This window comes from Erithacus rubecula (assembly GCF_903797595.1).
Source record: "Erithacus rubecula genome assembly, chromosome: 27".
NCBI classification, from domain to species: Eukaryota; Metazoa; Chordata; class Aves; order Passeriformes; family Muscicapidae; genus Erithacus; species Erithacus rubecula.
In genome coordinates, this window is record NC_136679.1 from 2,911,086 (window position 1) to 2,932,233 (window position 21,148).

The 21,148-nt window shown below is 43.5% G+C and overlaps 4 protein-coding genes across 4 annotated transcripts; all 4 read left to right on the top strand.

Moving 5' to 3' along the window:
• The first annotated feature begins 1,394 nt into the window (after positions 1-1,394).
• Positions 1,395-2,498, top strand: LOC306812835 (olfactory receptor 6P1-like). Its single transcript, XM_079327714.1, has one exon. The coding sequence runs from the start codon at positions 1,401-1,403 to the stop codon at positions 2,352-2,354; it is 954 nt and encodes a 317-aa protein (XP_079183840.1). The 5' UTR covers positions 1,395-1,400; the 3' UTR covers positions 2,355-2,498.
• Positions 2,499-5,825: 3,327 nt separating this feature from the next.
• LOC306812908 (olfactory receptor 6Y1-like) lies at positions 5,826-6,752 on the top strand (the record flags this gene model as incomplete). Its single annotated transcript, XM_079327831.1, has 1 exon — positions 5,826-6,752. One exon carries the CDS (start codon positions 5,826-5,828, stop codon positions 6,750-6,752), a length of 927 nt encoding a protein of 308 aa, XP_079183957.1.
• A 4,514-nt stretch (positions 6,753-11,266) lies between these two features.
• On the top strand, positions 11,267-12,696 carry LOC306812828 (olfactory receptor 9S13-like; the record flags this gene model as incomplete). The annotated part of the gene is made up of 1 exon (XM_079327707.1): positions 11,267-12,696. The coding sequence occupies exon 1, from the start codon at positions 11,767-11,769 to the stop codon at positions 12,694-12,696; it is 930 nt and encodes a 309-aa protein (XP_079183833.1). The 5' UTR covers positions 11,267-11,766.
• Positions 12,697-15,988: 3,292 nt separating this feature from the next.
• Positions 15,989-21,080, top strand: SDR39U1 (short chain dehydrogenase/reductase family 39U member 1). Its single transcript, XM_079327708.1, has 6 exons — positions 15,989-16,034; positions 16,308-16,414; positions 16,720-16,802; positions 17,340-17,461; positions 18,444-18,587; positions 18,788-21,080. Exons 1-6 carry the CDS (start codon positions 16,019-16,021, stop codon positions 19,201-19,203), a joined length of 888 nt encoding a protein of 295 aa, XP_079183834.1. The 5' UTR covers positions 15,989-16,018; the 3' UTR covers positions 19,204-21,080.
• The last annotated feature ends 68 nt before the right edge of the window (positions 21,081-21,148 follow it).

Genomic DNA, 21,148 nt, shown 5'->3' on the forward strand with positions numbered 1-21,148 from the left:
AAATACATCAATTATTCACCCTTTTAAAATTAAAGTAGTGCAAGTCAATATTCTACATAAGGTGGATCTACAATTTTTAAAGCCTATATTGGAATGGGGAACCATAATTTTTCTTTTCTTTTTGATATCCTTTTAATTCAGGCACTTTTCAATTGTGGTTTTTATTCTATGTTAAATCACTTAAACTGCTTGAATCTCTACTGGCTACACTGGAAAATGAGTTACCTGCTTTACCTGTCAGTATTTACCACAGCTTCAACCTCATGGAAGGCTGGAGATGTGAAAGCCATGCTTAGAAATGAAATTGTATTTAGTATTCTATCACTTTATTATTTGGCAGCAGTGCTGTACTTGTAATGAAGTTTTGTAATCAGATTGATTCTGCACAGTTTATCCATATGCAAGAGAGAAATCTAAATTGAAATAAATATTTTGAAACTCAAAGACAAATAAATAATGATACCACAAAAATACATATTTCTTTTTCTTCATAACATTAATGGATCATTTTTTGTTAATGTTTTATATGAAAAGTATTTTGTGAGTAACAAATACTGAACATCATTCTAGAAAGTCAGTTAAGTATTGGAGAGGAATATGTAGAAATCATTAAAAAAACGTTGATTAAAATCTTCCCTAAGAAGTGGAAGAGGCATAAACATCAAACTTTAGGTATTTTGTGAGAAATAAAGATTAATTCTATCAATTAATGTAGAAGAAAAATTATGGATGGCTATTGTAAATATTGTAGCCTAAGACTATGCAAAAACTGTTATCTGGGGAAGAAGTGCCCTATTTTATTCAATCCATTGAAAATGAGATAAATTTTCAGATGTACAGGTCCTTTCCAATTTCAAAAGAAAAACCCCAAATGCTTATATCCCTTCACCCTAGCACACCTATCTAAAGTACTCTGTGTGAGAGAACTAATATTTATTTTCTTCTGCAAATATTCAAGGGCAAGGGAGAAACAGCTCAAGCCAAGTTTGCTGTGCCTGAGTGCAGTCACTCAGCAAGGCTGTGCTTCTGTCTGGGGGGAAGCCCAGAACTCAGCTCAAATAAACATTTAATAATGTTGTCTGTTCCCCTCTGACTGTGTTTTAAGTGAAGATAGGGATAAGGAGGTCTGTGAAGAAATCAATGAAACCCAAATATTTTCTTGGAGCCAGCATCCAAATCACCAGTCCTGCTGTAGGACACAAAAAACAACAACAAAAACAAAACAAAACAAAAAAAAAAAAAAACCCAACCAAAAAAAGTAAGGAATGTCAATTAAAAAACTGCTATGGCATCTCTAATTAAACTGTGAATTTCTAAGTCCAGTGTGAAGAGGATGCTACAAAATATTTCCTATTTCTTTCTTTTTTCCTCCTGATGCATTCCAGGTCTTCAAGGTCATCATGGTCCCAGACAATGAGACCCACATGGCTGAGTTCATCCTCTTGGGGTTCCCTGCCCCCCCAGGGCTGCAGGCTCTGCTCTTTGTGATTTTCCTTGCTGTGTATGTGCTGACTATCACTGAGAACCTCATTATCATTCTGCTAATTGTGACCAGCCCCCAGCTCCACAGGCCCATGTACTTTTTCCTGGGCCACCTCGCTTTCCTAGAGGCCTGCTACATTTCAGTCACCGTTCCCAAGCTGCTGCTCAGCCTGGTGGGGAGCACTAAGAGCATCTCCTTCCTTGGCTGCATGGCCCAGCTGTATTTTTTCATTGCCCTGGCGTGCACTGAGTGTGTCCTCCTGGCTGTGATGGCCCTGGACCGCTGCGTGGCCATCTGCACCCCCCTGTATTACCCCCTCACCATGAGCCCCAGGGCCTGCAGGCAGCTGGCCACGGGCTCCTGGCTGCTCGGCCTCCTCACAGCTCTGCTCAAGGTGTTCTTCATCTCCCAGCTCTCCTTCTGTGGGCCCAGGGTCATCAACCACTTCTACTGCGACATCAGCCCCTTGCTCAACCTCTCGTGCTCCCAGCGGCGACGTGCTGAGGTTGTGGATTTCATCTCAGCCTTGCTGATTTTGTTGATCCCCTTCTGTGCCATCATCATTTCCTACACCTGCATCATCAGCACTGTTCTGCTCGTTCCCAAGGCCCAGAACAGGGGGAAAGCTTTCTCCACCTGTGCTTCTCACCTGGCTGTGGTCATCATTTTCTTCTCGGCCGCTCTCTTCATGTACGCCCGGCCCAGGAGCATCAGATCCTGGGATCTCAACAAGCTGGTTTCCATCATTTATACCATCATCACCCCAATGCTAAACCCATTCATTTACTGCCTGAGGAACCAGGAAATAAAGGACACTTTACTGAAGGTCTTGTGTAGCAGGGCTGCTCTCTCCAGAGTTGCTGATCACTAATGCAATGCTTGGAAGATAATCTTCCAACTTGTGTCTGGATCCCATGGAAGTCTAATAAGATTTTTACTTTGATAGAAATGGTTCTTAGGGTTCTCTTTCAACATCAGTGTTTAACAATTCCTCCTCCCCGGTCAATCTGCATGTTCAGCTAAAATCTCTAAATGTATGTGAATGTAAAAGGTTTTTGCAGCTGAACACATCATACATCATTCCCAAGGAGTTGAAAAGGCAATAAACATAATTGCCTTCTCCTGCTGTAGCAGCTCTCCTGTCACTGTGGGGCTGGGAAGTGGAAAAAGAGCACAGCACAGTTTAATTTCCATTTTAAATGGTAAATGAGCCTCCTGATTTATAAATGTGATTTTCCTGTAGCCCTTCAACATTACATGAGGAGGTATAAGCACTAAGAGAAGAATCAGTTGCCTAACTGCAGGTCTTTTCTAAAATTACATTCAAAGGAAAGGGTCAGGAAGAACTTTAAGGTAATTTAACACAGAGATGCAAAATCTTGCACCAGCAGGTGTGATGGTAAATGGTCCTTGACTCTGTTTGCTACCCAGGACTACATCAACATTCATGTGCTCAGTTTGGCACTTCCCACTACAAGAAGCACAAAATGGACATTCTAGCAGAGATTTACCAAGTGACAGAAGGATGGGACCACACAGCAGACAGAGAGACAGATGGAAGCAATTTTTTAAGTGTGGAAAACATTGAGGAGGTGTTTAGCTGCAGTCTGCCACCACCTGAGAGTTATAGAGGAGATAGAGGCAATTCTCAATTGTGCATGCCTGAAAAGACAAAAGCAACAGGAACTAGTTCCAACAAATTAAATTCAGATAAGATAGTCCAAGAAAAGAAAAAAAAAAATCAAACAAAATCAATCAGACTGATGAAGCACTAAAACACAGCCCCAGAAAGGTAATGAAATCTCTGTCCTTTAAGCTTTTCAAAGTTTGACCTGACAAGTCCCTGAAAAAACCTGACCACCCCATATGTTTGTGACAGCAGAATGAGTTAAAATATTCTGGAAGCAAAGATCTCTCCTTCCAACTCAAGTTTTTTCATGATTCTTTGATCAAATGGAAAAGCCTGTGGCATCTCAAACTGCAACAGAATTTGGTGTTTGGTGAAGTGAATCTGGCTGTAGGTACCCACAGAGGAGATTTCAACATATGAGCTGTATGTTCCATACTATCCAGGGAATGGATGCTTTCCAGTATATCCATGGGACTTTTCCACTGGGGAGCCAAGAACTGGATGCATTACTCCAGATGTGAATATATTTATTTATAATTTGACTTCCCTTTTATAGCATAACTCTCCCCATGTCTCTATGATGTCAGCTGTGGCTTGGTCTAGCTGAGAGCTAAAAATGCCAGAGGTACTAAAATTTATTTAGTACCTCTCTGCTTAAACACTGTTCTGACCTCACATCTTCTAATGGCCTAAGTAGCAGCTGCTGGGTAGTAAAAATCATTGTCTTTGTCCCTTTTTATGGCTTGTCCCTGTTAGGCCACAGCACAGCCTCCAACAACCCACACTGAACAAACCCACTTACATCAATTTCTTTTCATGGTGCATGTACCCTGAGTGATATCTTCACATCTTAGCAGGCTTTAGTAAGCACCTCTCTAGTTTAATCCACATTTTCCTTGAATTGCATGGATCCCAAAATTGCTCCATGGTAGTTGGACCCTCACCAGCCTAACAGGAATGAGGTAAGAACTAAACCTTGTGCTTCTGACAAATTGCTCTTCCTTCTCCATGCACTTACATTATTTTAATTTATATGATTTTAAAGTTGTCTTCTTCATGTGATGCCCTGACAATCCTGAGTATGCACATATGGCTTTGGCCAGTAGTTAAAATTCAACCAGCATACACAAAGTATGTCAAATGTCACTAGATTCTTACAGATTTGCAAAAGAAATCAATCTGTATGCTCCAACAGCCAAATAGCTTCTGCAATTCCAGCTCTCCTAGATGCTCAACTCCCATTATTCTCACTGTATGTAATTTTAATCATGGTTCTGGTTTGAGTAAGATATCTGATTGACATGAGACCACTGGAAGGTGATTTTACAGTAGCTGGCTCCAGGGACTGCTCCCAGCTGGCAGAGTGGAGGGAACCAGACCAGGTTTTGTGCTTTTTATGCTGCAGAATCCTGCAGCAGCACCTCAGCCCTGCTTGGGAGGCAGCTGATTTCATCAGGTCAATGTTGTCTCTGATCCCCCTTTTGCTCTCAACATATTTGCACTGTACTCCACAATTCAGAAATGTGTATTTGTGTGTCTGGAGATTATGTAGGTAACCCCAATCACTCCAAAGTGATTATCAGTTAAGGCTACAGATTTAGATTAGGGCACTAAAATATTTTTCTAGATTACCTTTTGGTAAAACACTCTGCCATATCCTCTGCCTCAGGGTATGTTTTCATTTTTCCTCTGCTCTATAAAAATCAGTAGACACCAGCTGGTATTTTTTCATTGTTCAATGTCTCAGAAAAAAATCTTCAGAGTTTCTTCTACTTTACATGGAATCACAGAAGAAACAATAACACCACTCCACTTTCTGTGATTGCTTCCATTGGGAGGCTAGCTATAATTTCTGAATCAGGTCTCATGAGACACCAAAGGGAAATAAAGTGTTGATTTATCTGTGCTGGTATAAATCACACAACAGACATGTCAGTCTGCACTTAATCTGTACCCTACTGTTCATATTCTCCAGGATCAACTGAGGCAGTGGATTCCCTCTACAGAAGGTTGAGAACAGTTTTTATTTTAATAGCACAGGCTGAGACATTCTTTTTTTTGAAGGATTAATGTGAGTTAGTTGCAAACAAACCAGATTCAGAATTATAATTTGCTTGCACTTATGCTGGGATGCTCTGGGTATAATTTCAATAGACTTTTTGTAGATGTAAGTGTGCTCAGTGCCAGATATATAAACCTCTAGTGGGCTCCTTCAGATGTGTTTGGAGGGGCATTTTATTATCAAAATGAATATATCCTAGTGCTGCTTCACATTTCCCTTACAGCTCATGGAATATATATCTGATGTAACATTAGAAATGTTTAGATGTAGAAACTAAAGCATTGGAAATGTGAATGTCTGTCTATAAGCTGTCATTTATTTGTACTGGATGGATAATATATTAGCATCATTCATCATTTGCCTCAGATGAGACAAGATTTGTAATGTATATTTGTGAATTGTAATGTAATGTATATTTATCTCTATGAAATGTAAATGCATATGCAAATTACTTTGTAAAATGAATAATTCAGATTTGAGCAGATAAATTTCACAAAGTTAATTACTAAAAACTCAGCAACAAAATGTCTGAGTTTTTACAGTGTCTGTAAGTGGTGGTGTAACCTATGGCTATGAATTTAAACCTGTGTAGTTAGGTGTCATTGTATTAATTTATTGCAGGTGGATAAAATTCATCTTTCTTCTCCAGAATGGGTGGGAGGAATGAAACCCAAATCATGTATTTCATTCTCCTGGGTTTTCCCACCACTAGTGAACTGCAGCTGCTTCTCTTCTCTGCTTTACTACTGGTTTATTTATTAACTGTGCTGGAAAACCTCCTTATCATTCTCATCATCCTAAAAAACCCCAGCCTGCAGAAACCCATGTATTTATTCCTAGGGAACCTGTCTTTCTTAGAGATCTGGTATGTTTCTGTCATTGAGCCAAAGATGATCATGGATGTCCTGTCCCATGACAAACACATCTCGTTCCAGGGGTGCCTGGCACAGCTGCATTTCTTTGTGGCTTTGGTCTGCACTGAGTATGTTCTGTTGGCTGTGATGGCCTGTGATCGTTTCCTGGCCATTTGCAAACCTCTCAGGTACCCCCTGATCATGAGGCACAAGCTCTGTGCTCAGCTGGTAGCTGCCTGCTGGATGTGTGGTTTCACCACTTCTTCCATCAAGCTGAGCTTTATAGGCCAGCTCTCCTTCTGTGATGTGGACAAAATCAATCATTATTTCTGCGATATTTCCCCCCTGCTGAATATCTCCTGCAGTGATTCCTCTGCAGCTGAGCTGGCGGATTTCATCTTGGCTCTGCTGGTTATCCTGGTGCCCCTGTGCACTGTGGTGGCCTCCTACATTTGCATCCTGGTCACTGTGTTGAAGATTCCTTCCTCTCAGGGGAGGCAAAAGGCCTTTTCCACCTGCAGCTCCCACCTGGCCGTGGTGATTTTGTTCTACTCCAGCACTCTCTTCACTTATGCCCACCCTAAGCTCAGCTACACCTACAGTGCCAACAAGCTGGTGTCAGTCCTCTACACGGTGGTTGTGCCACTTCTGAATCCCCTCATTTATTGTCTTAGGAACAAAGAAGTCAGGCTTGCCATGAGAAAGACTTTTATTTGCAGATGACACACCAAAGAAATCAACTGAAGAGTCCCAGAGAAGGGGCTTTGCTCATGAAGATCAACTGGCAGTGCTGATAAGCTTAAGTCAGGAGGTCCAGACCTTAATCAATGCCAAAATCTCCTATTTACTCATATTTACTGAACTAGACCTTGATATATCTCTTAGATCTACATATATACTATGGTTTTGACTTGAAATGTGTGGGTTTAGTTTTTTTTTGTTTTTCCTCTGAGAATCTATGCTGTCACCCTCTCTTAAAAGTCTCCAGCTCAATGACTGCTCTGTTTTTACAGATGTTTGGAAATGCTAGAAAATTAACCCCAGATTTGTTTGCTCTAGATGGAATAGAATCCAGAAAACCTTGTAAGATGTGTGTGAAAATCAGCTATCTATGTGTGATTTATTTAGTCCAAGATTTTGTTATTATCCCTTGAAAAAAATAGGCAGAAGAAAAGAATGGGTAATTGTAACATTCTTAGATACCTGGTGCAGGATAAAAGGAACCATCCTCTGAAGAAGAAAATTTTTCTTATATGGCATTAATGTGAGTAGCTTGTGATATTCACGTGGTGCAGCTGCATTGTCACTCTGTCTCAGCTTCACAACAGGACCAAGGTACCCTAAATAACCTCACTGCACACCAAATAATGTCTTCCATGAAGAAATTCAGACATGCCTGAAAGGATAAATCACTTCAGTATTTCCTTCAGGCTGCATGAGCCTTGGATCCAGCAGTATTTCATCATTACTCTCATGCAGGAGTCTGGAAACACAGCTGGGGAATCTGAGCTAAACATGGATCATCTGAGAAAATCTGATTATCAATGAGAAATCAAAACTGCTCTGTGTTCAAAGTATGTCAGTGCTTCAGAACTTTTCATATTCTGTAATAAACAAACAAATAAATAAATCTGTCAGCAGAGTGCATCTCCATGTGACCATATTAAACCTGGGTTTGAGTTAATGACTCATGGTGTTGGTATTCTGTGCTCTGTACTAACATACTGACATCTCAGTTTTGCAGATGAAACATTCAGCTTTCCAGGGAAGAAACCTGGAGGAAACTTGTCTGTACATACTGTACCATGTATTGCCAATTGTCCTTTTTTTAGGACTTGAACACAGTGCTAAGGAGAGAGGAACAGCTTGAAGTTAACCATAGTGGGGAATTCCCCAGAAATTCAGGATGCTGGCTGTGATTCAGGTATCAGCAGAGAATCTGCCAGGAGAAAATAGATAATTGACACAACATGAATATACATTACACTATGAACCATTGTAAAGGAACAACAGCAAAAAACTCCTGTTGTTCTTTAGATTTGCATTTAAAATCAAGAGCCACAGATACAGCTAGATATGAATTCTAGCAATATATTAAAATACTGATACACCAATAATCACCTAATCTATTTCTTCTCTTATTTCAGTTTTTCATATATAAAGTGCAGCACTCCTTAGTGAGTTTTTAATTGAAATTTTGCAAGGTTTATTTTTAATTCAGTGATTTGGCTACACACGTTGACTGGTTGTAAAGCACTGATCTGAAGTGATTTTTTAAAAAGAATGTCAGAAAAATCCTTCAAATACACTGTGAAGAGGATTATCATTTAATTATTATGGGGTTTATGTACACTAAGAATAATTTTGTTAGAAAATATGAAACAAATAAATTTAACAGGGATCTTAAGGAGAGAACATGGAAAAGTATTACACAAACCCAAACATTTTGAGAATGCAAGTCCTCTCTTGCATCTAAGTTATTTTTGGAAGTTTTCCTAATAAACACTTTAGCAAATTCAAGTTTGGGTGCCTTTAAAGTACTGCAAATAAATCACTACCCAGGAGCTAAGCAGGTAAGACTAAGTCCAATCTTAGCTTTTGAGAAACTTTCCTTCTCTCTTAATCTCACTCTTCACCTCTGGGAGCTGATAAGAATGTATGTAAATGTAAGATAGTCTGGGTTTAGAAGATACTGATCTATTGTCAGTCACAAAATTTGGGAAACCATTGTATCAAGAACAGAAAAATCTATTTCATGTAGACTTATTTAAAACCACCTGCCAAAACAAAGAAAATTTAATATAGTCTACTGTAATTAAATGTGACACTCCTGTGCTGAGAGGAATGCAAGTTTGCTTTTTGAAAAACAGCCTTGTCCTCAAGCGTCTGAGATACCCAAACAGGAGTTGGGAGATGTTTTTTTCCCTGCCTGGAGTGTTTGCTGCACTCCAGAGCAGTGTCCCTTTGAGGTTGGACCCTCCTTGAATCACACTCCAAAATTTCAGATTTCTGCCAGAGAAGAGAACACATTTAGTGAAAACTTGGTTTTGTCTAGAAAAGAGAAGCATTATTGCTTGGGGAGAAGGCAGAGTCTGTTCTATTTTTGATAATCTAAAAGGAAGCAGATTGTAATGGCTAATGAGGTCTTGATTAGGTCCACAGTGTTTTCCTCAGCAGAAAGAAATCTGCCAGGGGCAGGAAGGGTTCTGCATAAGGAACAGTGAAAAGCAGGGGTAGAAGACACACAGAAACAGCTTTACACTTCATTGTTTGTGGCTTATGTCTTATTTATTCCTTTTACTCCTTGTGTTTTATTTCTTTTGCAGGCAAAGGAAAATGGCACAAGGGAAAAATATCTCATTTGAGGTTCAGATATCTGCTGTGAAGGTCCAGGATCTAGAAATTGAATCCCTGGTGTTTTTATGTACATCTATTAAAGAATATACAAGCAGCATACTAAGGAAAATGCCCATAGAACCAGTCAGATGAAAAGCCAGTGGTGCATTGATTACAAGAGACTACTGAGAAATCAGCTGAGTAGAAAAAATGTTTAGTATTTTTTGCCATTGTGTTCAAGAAACCTGAATTCCAAAAACCAAACCTGCCTTTAATGACCGTGTTACAAGGTATGTATATTGTGGAGTGTGAAATCTGAGCTTTGCTTTGTTAAATTTAGTGACAGAACTGGACTAAAAATTGTTGTAATTGTAAAAAATTGTCTCTTATTTTTTTTTAATTATATAGCATGTAGGCTATATATATATATATACAGTTAGTTCTTGTGGAAATTAAGGACATTAACAGGAATTTAAAGTGTCTGCATTCTAGACTTTCTGTTTGACCAACCAAGAGACTTCTCAGGTGAATAAAAAAAACCTTCCCCTCTCACTGGCTAAAAAAGTATCTCCAGCATCTTCATTCTTAGCTGAGGTTTTTGTTAGCCTCTTTTAAAAATCACGTACTTAGAGCAATAGTAATTGTTATTTCAACTGAACAATTTTGGGTAGGATGTAGGATATCCTTCAATGGACAATATGTTTGATTATTATGAAATTATTTAGTAAGTTTACATCTATTACACTTAAATCATTGATGTCTACACATAAATCCAGAATGAAAAAAAATAAAATTAAAAATAAGGTCAATTATGTAAGCCAAGACCCCACATCTGTTAAATGACTGACCATAATGACACAGGATTTTGATTTACATTAATTTACATTACTGTGGGAAAAAGTATCTCTTTTTTTTTCTTATTCTTTGTTGATTAGCTTTATTCCATTTCTAACAAAAACAGCAACTTCTAAGGGACTGTTTTCCCCCTGTTTTGAACAGGTAGGGTGAGACTAAAAGAATCACAAAAGGAATTGTGAAAGCTGTAGACAAAAGGCTTGAAAATGCTTACACTGGATACTTGACCTTGACTGCCTAAACCTGAGCTCTCTGCACACAAAAATCCCCAAACTATCCAAAATATTTGGTGAGCAAAGAGAAATTCTTTCTCCACATTTATTTCCCTTTCCTAAGACTCGTGGATAAATAAGAGCAAAGGACTAAATAGAACTTCTGAGGGTACCTAAAGCTGAGGCTACATTTCAAGGACCAGGGAGGGATAGCTGGAGAAATGTGTTAAAAATTATTTCAATGCTTTGAAAAGATTAGGTACATGTTGGTTAAGAAAAATTATCTAATGGAAATGACAGCAAATCAAACAAAATACCTGGATATAAAAACCAAAAAACAAAACAAACAAACCAATAAAATAACTGGATGGGGACTGTCTGTCACTCAGCTTTTTACATCTTTTCACAGACAGAATAGCTGGAGTTCCCTTTAGATCAATTGAGAAAACCAGAAAATCTTAAAACATGATTCATAACTTTTACAGTAAATATTCAAAATCTGGAGTGTTTATCTCTGTCCACTGAATTTAAAGGCATCCAAACCATGAGTTTTAATGTATGCCTCAATTCACATAATGTATTCAAGCCTAGGTGAGAGGACAACTAGCTTACAAAAACAAAATTACTAAATAGAATTGAAAAGGAATTACTTGAAAAATTCTGTCAATTAGTCAATTTTTAACATACTATGTGAACTAATATTTGAGTAGAGTAAACTTATTGCAGAAATCTCAGTGTTTGAAGGGATTTTTTTTTCAAGTGCTTTTATAAAAGAAAAAAGTTTCTGATATGAAAAATTGTGGGTTTTCAAAAATAATAGACTTGGGGTTTTTTTTAAAACAATTATCCACATTATTCTAATGCATTTCTTGGCTTATATATATTTTCAATTGTTTTGCATCATCTGAAGAAGCATATTCCCTTGTTCTTTTGTTTAGAGGAGTGCAGTCTTTTCTGGGTTAGGTGCAATCTTAGTATGAGATTTTTTTCTGCCCAATTAAATCTGAAATAGATTTAGATGTAGAATGAAATGTCTGTTTCTAGTTGGTGGAAAAGTTTATTAAATTAAAATAGGTCGGATAAGCTGCATGCAGAATGTTTCTTTATACTGACAATATTACAGGATTATTAGTTTACAAATTACCCTGTAATAGTTGACAAAAATTTGCAGATATATCAATGAATTTTATACTTTTTCCCATTTGTGTCTCTACATTTAGTATTTCTTATGCTTCATACATCTCATTGTTTGTCTTATTCTTCTACAATTGCTTCTCTGGACAACCCATCTGCAATCTACTGATTTCCTTTTGGAACATCATCTGAAAGCAAAGATGGAAAACCACACCAGGATAAGTGAGTTCACTTTGTCTGGGTTCAAATCCCAGCCAGGATCACAGATCCTCCTCTCTGCTCTCTTCTCCACCATGTACATTGTCACTGTGGTGGGAAACATCTGCATGATTCTCATCATCAGGATGGACTCCAGCCTGCACACTCCAATGTACTTCTTCCTGGAGAACCTGTCCACCTTGGACATCTGCTATTCCTCTGTCATCACTCCCAGGGCAACACTGGCATTCTTACTGGGCAGAAGAAGCATTTCCTACAGTGGCTGTGCCTCTCAGATGTTCTTCTTCTCTCTCTTTGGCACGACAGAAGCGTTCTTCCTGGCCGTGATGGCTTACGATCGCTTCACGGCCATCTGCAACCCCCTGCTCTACCAGGTCATCATGAGCAGAAGGCTTTGTGTTCTCATGGTCATGGGCTCTTATCTGTCAGGCTGCATCAACTGCACCATCCAGACAAGCTTCACCTTCAGTCTGTCCTTTTGTGGGCACACAGAAATCAACCACTTCTTCTGTGAGGTGGCGGCGGTGATCCACGCCTCCTGTTCCGACACTCTCGTCAACGAGCTGGTCATGCTGGCCGTGTGTGGGTCAATCATTGTGGGCACTGCCTTGGTGGTTTTTATCTCCTACGGTTATATAATCATCACAATAATCCAAATGCCTTCAGCTGAAAGCAGGCACAAGGCCTTCTCCACCTGCTCTTCTCACATGATAACAATCTGCCTGTTCTTTGGGACGGTGTTCTTCATGTACGCTCGGCCTGGAGCTGCAGCTTCACCCAACAAAACCAACACCATCTCAGTCTTCTACACTATTGTTATTCCCATGCTAAACCCTTTCATTTACACCCTCAGAAACAGGGAGGTTAAAAGGTCTCTGAGAAAACAGTTAAAAAGGAAAGGGTTTTTTTAGGCCCTTTACAGGAGTTGAGAATGAACACAATGTAGAATGTAAAATAAAGGACATCAGGACCTGCTTTCAAGAGTCTTTTGTGTTTCTAAGTTTCTAAGTTTCAGTAAAAGCAGGAAATACAAACAGATCTATGAGAATTTGTTATTTCAACTAAACAATTTTGGATAGGATGTGGGATATCCTTCAATGGACCATATGTTAGATTTTTATGAAATTATTTAATAAGTTTACATCTATTGCACTTAAATCACTGATGCTTACACATAAAAGCAGAATAAAAAAATAAAGAATTCAAAAATAAGGTAAATTTAGTAAGCCAAGACCACACATCTGTTGAATGGCTGACAACAGTGACACACAATTCTGACATTTTCTTCTACATTATTGTAGACAAAAGTATCTCTTTTTTTCTTATTCTTCTCTGGCTAGCTTTATTCCTTTTATTGAACAGATGAAAGTGAGGTTTCATTTAACCATAATAAGACATTTACAATCCATCTGAACCTGTCATTTAAAGGCCTCTTACAGCCATTCAAAAGAAACCAGCATTTTAAAGCCATAATTAATATTATTGGCTAGGACAATTTGAAGAGTATCTGAACATCTAAAATAGGACACACAACTCAGACTCTGGCAGTAATTTATTTCTGTGCATTGGAACACAGCCAGTTTGGGTGGAAACATTCTCACTCTACACCTCAACAGCTAAATCAAGTCAGACAAGAATGAACTGGAAGATTTATTTGTCTGTGACTCCTAGTATTTCTAATTTTTGAATCAATTTTGCTTTTAATCACTTACTGAAATTAAGGTTACACCCATTAAGCATTAAAGGACAATTGAAATCTTGCACCTAAAATGCTCTTTGACACAAAAGGCCAAAAAAAAAAAAGCAGGATTCTATTTTCATGTGTTTGTGTGCATGTGTGCATGAGTGTGAGGTAAGCTTGTAACAACACAATCTGACAACATGAAGATAATGTTAATTAATGTTAGCTGCTTGCAGTGGTTTGGAAATCTGTTTCAAAAAAGACACATTTCAAAAATACCAACTAAAAGCTTTTGTATCAAGTATCTGAAGCATGAACTTATTGTGAAGCACCATTTTACCAGAGGACTGCTCAATTCTCATTGTATTCCATAAGATAAATCCTAGGGCTGACTAGAAATCAGAAATCACCTTTCAGAGAAAGTAATTATTTGAATAAATTATTTGTTCACTTTCTCCTTTGAAATAAATACATCATTACTCATAGTTACCTCTTTCTCCCTTTGCTATTAAAGGTATTAAAGCTCATACACATCTATCTCCCCTTGCATAACAACCACCCTAAATGCTAGGAAAAAATACCAGAGCAATAGATCATGAGCCACTGGAATTTCTGTGAGCATTTTCCAACAGCCACTATTGTAATATCAGTGCCCACCAGCCTTCCAAAGGAGCTGAACTGGCAGAAAACACCTGGATGAGAGGCAGCTCCTCTCCCAGATCTCTCTGTTCAGGTCCAGTGGAGATTTCTGCACTTGGAGAAGTTTCTAACACCTTCAGCTCACCCTGCTGCAAACAAGCCTCAGCCCAGGGCACTTCTGGCTCCCATTCAGTGCAAAGCACAACCCCAGCAGTGAAAATCTCATGCTCTGCTGGCTGAGAGAGAGGGGGAATGGGGGAATGGGGGAATGGGGGAATGGGGGAATGCTGCTGTTAGAGGTGTGCAAACCCATCTGGCCTTTCCATGTAGCACTCCTGCTGTGAGCACAGCCCTGGGCACAGTGCTGGCTGCAGGCAGGTGTATTCCCCAGAATTTTCACTATTTACCATTCCCTAACAGAAACATGCAACATAAGCTGTATAAGCTTCACCTCAGGTCAACTGCCAGGAATTTTGTCATATCCAAAGTTGTCATCACCCTGGTTAATAACAGAGCCTTGTCTTGCTCCTTGAATACACCACAGAGGTGTCAAATTGTGAAGAGCTCGTTTGTGCTTGTTTCTTTTCTGCTCACTCAGACCATTGCAGCATGTCAGGGGCAGCCCAGAGCTTCCAGGTAACCCTGTTGTGTAGAGAGGATGGATGGATGGATGGATGGATGGATGGATGGATGGATGGATGGATGGATGGATGGATGGATGATGGATGGATGGGTGGATGGATGGATGGATGATGGATGGATGAAGGGATGGATGGATGGATGGATGGGTGGATGGATGGATGGATGAAGGGATGGATGAAGGGATGGATGGATGGATGGATGGATGGATGGATGGATGGATGGATGGATGGATGGATGGATGGATGAAGGGATGGATGGGTGGATGGATGGATGGATGGATGATGGATGGATGAAGGGATGGATGGGTGGATGGATGGATGGATGGATGATGGATGGATGAAGGGATGGATGGATGGGTGGATGGATGGATGGATGGATGGATGGATGGATGGATGGATGGATGGATGGATGGATGAAGGGATGGATGGATGGATGGATGGATGGATGGATGGATGGATGGATGGATGGATGAAGGGATGGATGGGTGGATGGATGGATGGATGGATGATGGATGGATGAAGGGATGGATGGGTGGATGGATGGATGGATGGATGGATGGATGGATGGATGGATGGATGGAGCAATGCTTAGGGGTGCATGTTCAGACAAAGATAGATGATTAGGTGGACTTAAGTTGGATAAATAGCTGGAATATCTCAAGCATTTGTTCCTGCTCCAAAAGAGCCACCAGTGTGGAGAGATCTCGCCTCCAGGCTGTTGTCACCCTCTGCTCTTCCCAGGTAAAGGCAGCTGACAGCACAGCCAACTCTGTGTGCAGCAAAGGCTGCTCCAGCTGCCTGCAGGTGGGAGCTGTGTCTCCACTGTGTGTTTCATTGCATCTCAGAAGAGACATTTCAAACCCAGGAGCAGAATTACATCCTTGAAAGAATTTCTTTTCCCATGACCCCAAGGAGAGAGGCAAGCAGGGGTCACAGAAGGGAGGTTTAGGGTCAGTGTCCCCTCAGCCCGGGCCGTTCCCTGAGTGTCCCCTCAGCCCCGGGCCGTTCTCCCTGTTTCCAGCCCCAGTCCGCTCCGTTCCCCGAGTGTCCCCTCAGCCCGGGCCGCTCCCCGAGTGTCCCCTCAGTCCGCTCCGTTCCCCGAGTGTCCCCTCAGCCCCAGCCCGTTCCCCGTGGCCCGGACCCGGCTCCCCTGGGTTGCCGAGCCCCGCTCCGGCGCTGGCCCTTTAAGGACCTCCCCGCCGCTGGGGGGCGCCGTGCGCGGCGGTGGGCGCATGCGCGGTGGGTGCTGCTCGGCGCAGGCGCAGTGCCGCAATGCGGGTGGTGGTGGGTGAGTGGGACCGTGGGAGTGCGGGCCGTGAGGGAGCGATCAGGGCCGTGAGGGAGCGGGAATGGCGAGCAGAACGGAGTTTTGGAGAAGGAGCAGGCGGTCCTGGGTTGCGGGTGCTGCCCGCTGGGTTGGAGCCAGGCCGCCTCTTCCCCCGGGTGTGCGGGACTGGCCGTGGTGCGTGGGGCAGGGCCCGGCGGCGGTGCTGGCCCAGGGACACAGCCGTGACCTCCTGTCTGGCTGTCTGTCTGTCTGTCTCTCTTTCTCCCTCCGCAGGTGGTGGGACAGGCTTCGTGGGCAGAGCCCTGACCCAGCTGCTGCAGAGCCGAGGGCACCAAGTGACCCATGTGTCGCGACGAGGGGGCGAGGATCGGATCAGCTGGGTATGAGATGAGAGCGGTCACAGGAGGGGGAACGTGAGGGGATGAGAAACCTGCCTGTGTGCCCTGGCCTTGCATGGCATAGAGGGACCCTCCCAAGGGAGGTCTGCCTCCTGTGGATGTTCTTCTGGGCTGCTGGGTGCTCCATGGCTCACAGGCTTTGGAATGGGTACTGCTGTAGCTCCAAGGAGCAAACCCTCAGGAAGAAACTGGCTGAAGTTCTCAGGAGGCTGCCTTGCTTATCTGGGAAGGCTTGGGCAGAGGGGATGCCTGATGTGTGATGTGATGTCTCTGTTACTCCTGCCTAGGAAGAGCTGTCCCGCTCTGGGCTGCCCCAGTGTGATGCTGTGGTCAACTTGGCTGGTGAAAATGTCCTCAACCCTTTCCGCAGGTAACTGGATATTCCACAGTGCTGTTGGGACAAGGTGGGGGCAAGGCAGTCCTGTGTTGTTAGAAAATGTGGAAAAGGAGGAAACAACATGACCAGGAAGCCCTTGAGTTAACCAGCTGTTGACATTTGCATCCTCAAGTATGCAGAACATTTCTGTGGGCCTGGTGGGTTCTGAGAGACCTTTGGAAGAAAGTTTCCCTCCTGGGTCTACAGAAAAAATTAGTTCCACGTTTTCAAAGGAATATTGGGTGCCATGCCTACACTTCATGATGCAAAATCAGAACCAAAGTTTGAGTTCTAGGAGGAACAGCTTTGGTGTGTAGCTCCTTTGCTGAGTTTGTCCAAAGGCAGTTCAAACCCTGCAGTCTTTTAAGGGAAGAGCCCCCATCTCCCAAAATTCCCCTGCATTTGTGCTGTAGCATGCCATGTCCTCCTTTGCCCTGGGCTGAGGGGAGTTCCTGTGACTTCTGTGCTTGTGAGCTGGTGTTTCTGGGGTATCCTTATGGGTTGTTTAATCCCTGGTTCTCCCTTTCCCAGATGGAATGATGCCTTCTGCAGGGACATCATCAGCAGCCGGGTGGAGACCACGAAGACCTTGGCCAAAGCCATTGCTGCTGCTGAGCAGCCCCCCCGTGCCTGGGTCCTGGTCACTGGCGTAGGTATTGCTTGGGCCTGGCCAAGACTGACCTGGAGAGGCTTTTCCTGCACACAGAAACACAGTTCTTCAGGAGCATTCTTGCCCAGCTTTATTGCCATCTATGTCACTGTGTTTAGGCAAGCCTTGATAAGCTTTTTAGTACTGTTGGAGATGAATTTGGGTCTCTGTGCTTTGTTTTGGTTCATTAGAGTGGAAGCTTTTCAGTGTTGTCCTGTGAAAGCCTTTAGGCATCCCATACAATCAGTTTGTGTCAGTAAGGCCTCAGCTGAAGCCCCCTGCATTATCTCCCAACTTTCTGCTTGCTGCAGTCTTTAAAGCTGCCATGGTTTATCCTCTGTGATGCCCTGGCACCTTCCAGCCAGCTCAGTGTGTTGCTTGCAGGTCTGTTTGGTTTTTGGGGCTGCCTGAGTGTTAGTGTATCCTGAACCTGTAGAGCACATTGGTAGTTCAAAAACTTGTCAGCATTGCCATCAGAGACCCTGTGCTGTTCATGTGAGGATGACCCTGGTGGAGTGATGGAGCTCACAGCATCCCAGAGTGGTTTGGGTTGGAAGGAGCCCTAAAGTGCCACCCCTGCTGTGGGCAGGGACACCTTACACTGTCCCAGGGTGCTCCCAGCCCTGCCCAGCCTGGGCTTGGGCACTGCCAGGGATCCAGGGGCAGCCACAGAGGGCCTCACCACCCTCCCAGGATAGATATTTTTTCTAATAGCCAATCTAAACTTACTTTCAGTTTGAAGCAATTCCCCCTTTTCCTGGCACTCCAGGCCCTTGTAGTCTCTCTCCAGCTTTCTTGTAGGCTCCCTTCAGGTACTGAAAAGTTGCAATTATGTCTCTTTTCCAGGCTGAACAATCCCAGTTCTCTCAGCCTTTCCTCACAGGAGTTCTGTGCTCCTGGAGGCAGAGAAGATAATCTGATGGGGAAGGGGGGGGCTTGGTGTCATCATTCAGCCCTGACCCCCTCCTTCTGCTGTTACCCTGAAGGTTATTACCGCCCCAGCCCCACAGCTGAGTACACTGAGGACAGTCCAGGAGGGGATTTTGACTTCTTCTCTCGCCTGGTGAGCTCGTGGGAGGCTGCAGCTGTCATCCCTGGGAGCCCAGCTCGTGGTGTTGTGGTCAGATCAGGTGAGATGGGGTGACATGCTTGTCAATGGTCACTCTGAGCAGCAGTGGGAGGAGGTGGGTAAAGGGATCAGTTCTTCTGTCTCTCCTTGTTGGGAGTTGCAGTCCAGCCCTGTAAGGATTCTCCTGCTTGTAGGTCTGGGTGGGAAGGAGGCTTTTTCCCTTTGGGCAGGGCACCTGCTGTCAGTCTCTTCTCCCCACAGGCGTGGTGCTGGGTCGAGGCGGTGGTGCCATCTCTCAGATGCTCTTGCCTTTCCGTCTGGGCCTTGGAGGCCCCATTGGATCAGGACTGCAGCCCTTCCCGTGGATCCACATCCAGGACCTGTCTGGGATTCTGTGCCATGCCCTGGAGAAAGATTCTGTGCACGGCATCCTGAACGCAGTGGCGCCGTCCTCCCCCGGCACGTGCAACGGCGCGTTCGCGCGGGCGCTGGGGGCGGCGCTGGGCCGGCCGGCGCTGCTGCCGCTGCCGGCCTGGGCCGTGCGCGCCGCCTGGGGGCCGGAGCGGGCACTGCTGCTGCTGCAGGGGCCGCGAGTGCTGCCGCGGCGCACCCTGCAGAGCGGATACCGCTTCCTCTTCCCGGAGCTGCCCGCCGCTCTCAGGGACATCGTGGCTTGAGGGCTGGGCTGGGCTGGGCTCTGTTTGTGCCTTCCCATCAGAGAGGGGAGCCCTGCCTCTTGGCACTTCCCCGTCCCCAAACAGAAAGGGTGAGCAGTCCTTTCTTCCTCTATGTCCCCTGTGTGCGTCCCCAGTTTAGGAATCATCCCTCTTACTGCCATCTGAGTCTCAGCATCACCTGCATTGGGAAAGGGCACAAGCCTCTCAAAGGACTGTGTCTGTGGAATTGCCTTTTCCATGGTGTGTGAACTGTTGGCAGATCAGCTGGGGGTGTAATGACTTCTCCCTGAGAGATGAGGCAGAAGGAAACAGGTCTTAATCCTGTTATGATTGTGAAGTCACCCTTCCTGTTTTTCCCCATGATGACAGGCAAAGCAGAAGAGCATGAGTCTCTCTCTTGATGGTTGTTGGAGAGATCCACCTTAGGGTTCTGAATACAGATTGCTTGGAGACTCTGCCCTTTCTTGTGGCTGGTACCAAGCTGATGTGTCAGTACCTTCAGCTGAGTCTAGTCCAAACCTTCCAAGTTTCCATACCCCTAGTGCTTTGGCAGGGATTAAGGAGAACACTGCTTTGCCAGCCTGTAGGGCAAAGGGTGACAATCAGACTGGCCCCTGGACTGCTTTGCCTTGGCTATGTGCCCATTACATGTAAGCTTGAGCTCAGGAAAGCTGGGTGCTGCATCATTGTGTGAGGCAGTGCAAGTCACAGCTTTCATTTCAAGGAGCATTTCATCTATTGCCTTCACTGTGCTTATCTCAGACCAGAGTAGCTTTATTTTACTGATCCTATGGGGTGGTGCTTGTTCAGGGTGTTCCCCCTGACTGGGCACTGAGATTATCCAAACTGCCTGGTCTGCCTTGGGAAGCAGTGCCTCTTCCCTTGTAAAGCAGATTGCAATTTCATCATCTCACAGTGGCAGGAAATGTATCCTCATGCTTTCCTTCATTCACTTCCATATCCTGAAGTGAGTTGCAGGGTGTGAAATCCACAGAGCAGTGACATTATAATAGTACTTCTGGAGAAATATTCCTAGTGTGATGCAAGCTGGAGCTAGAAAATTCTGTTAAAAGGCACTTCAGGTAGATAAAGAGCTACTCTTTCCCATCCAGAACAACAGCAGTCCATGTAATTTTGGTTTATGCCATGCTGTAGTCAGAGTAGCTGAAGGATCACTCTCCTGACTCTTTGCTCAGGACATGCTGGAGACAGAATGGCAATCTGCTGGATTTCCAGGCAGGAAAATGAGAGTGGGGCTGCAGATGGAACTGGAGATAGTCCTTGCAGTTAGTGTAAGCACAGCCAGGTGAAATGGGGCTTTGGGAATAGTCATGAAAGCAGAATGGTTTAAGATACATGTGGGTGGCTTGGGCTCTCTCTTTCCTGCCTTTTAGTCAGGTGCATCTTCATTCTTCCCAAGAGCTTCAGTTTCCTGACTGTGAGAGCAGGCTGACCTACTCTGAAATACAGACCCAGTTCCTTGTGGGCCAGTACAGTGGGGACAATCAGCAGTGCTGCTTTAGTTACTTCAGCTGAGTTTTTAGAGCCTCAGGCTTTAGAGCTTCCCCAGATGTTGTGGTCTGCAGCATCCTTCTGTCATCCTTCTGGCTGATCAGCCAGCCTAGTTAGGTTATTGCTGTACCTGTATAAACTTTGATGATTGCAATGGCTTTGGGTGTGATTGGAAATGAGAACAAGTATGGCTGGAGAAGAACTGCCACCTTCAGCTCTTCTGAAAGAGCTGTTTGTATTCCACAGAGAGCTGCACTAAGCAGAGTTCCCAGGCCTTGGACTCACTGCCTGGATGTGTAACTCAGGATGTTTGAAAAGTTGTCTCTGCATGGTGTTTGCCTTAAATACATCACAGGTTTAAATGAGCTTCTGTCACCTGAATCTCTGTGTGGAATCTGGAAGCACTGAGTGCAGTTAAGACTTCCCATCATGG

Bases quoted from the DNA above. Each gene is read 5' to 3' on its own strand.
- LOC306812835 (XM_079327714.1), top strand. From the start codon at position 1,401: ATGGTCCCAGACAATGAGACCCACATGGCTGAGTTCATCCTCTTGGGG.
- SDR39U1 (XM_079327708.1), top strand. The intron at 16,803-17,339 runs GTAACTGGATAT...TCCCTTTCCCAG, and splicing joins GTCCTCAACCCTTTCCGCAG to ATGGAATGATGCCTTCTGCA. The intron at 18,588-18,787 runs GTGAGATGGGGT...TTCTCCCCACAG, and splicing joins TGGTGTTGTGGTCAGATCAG to GCGTGGTGCTGGGTCGAGGC.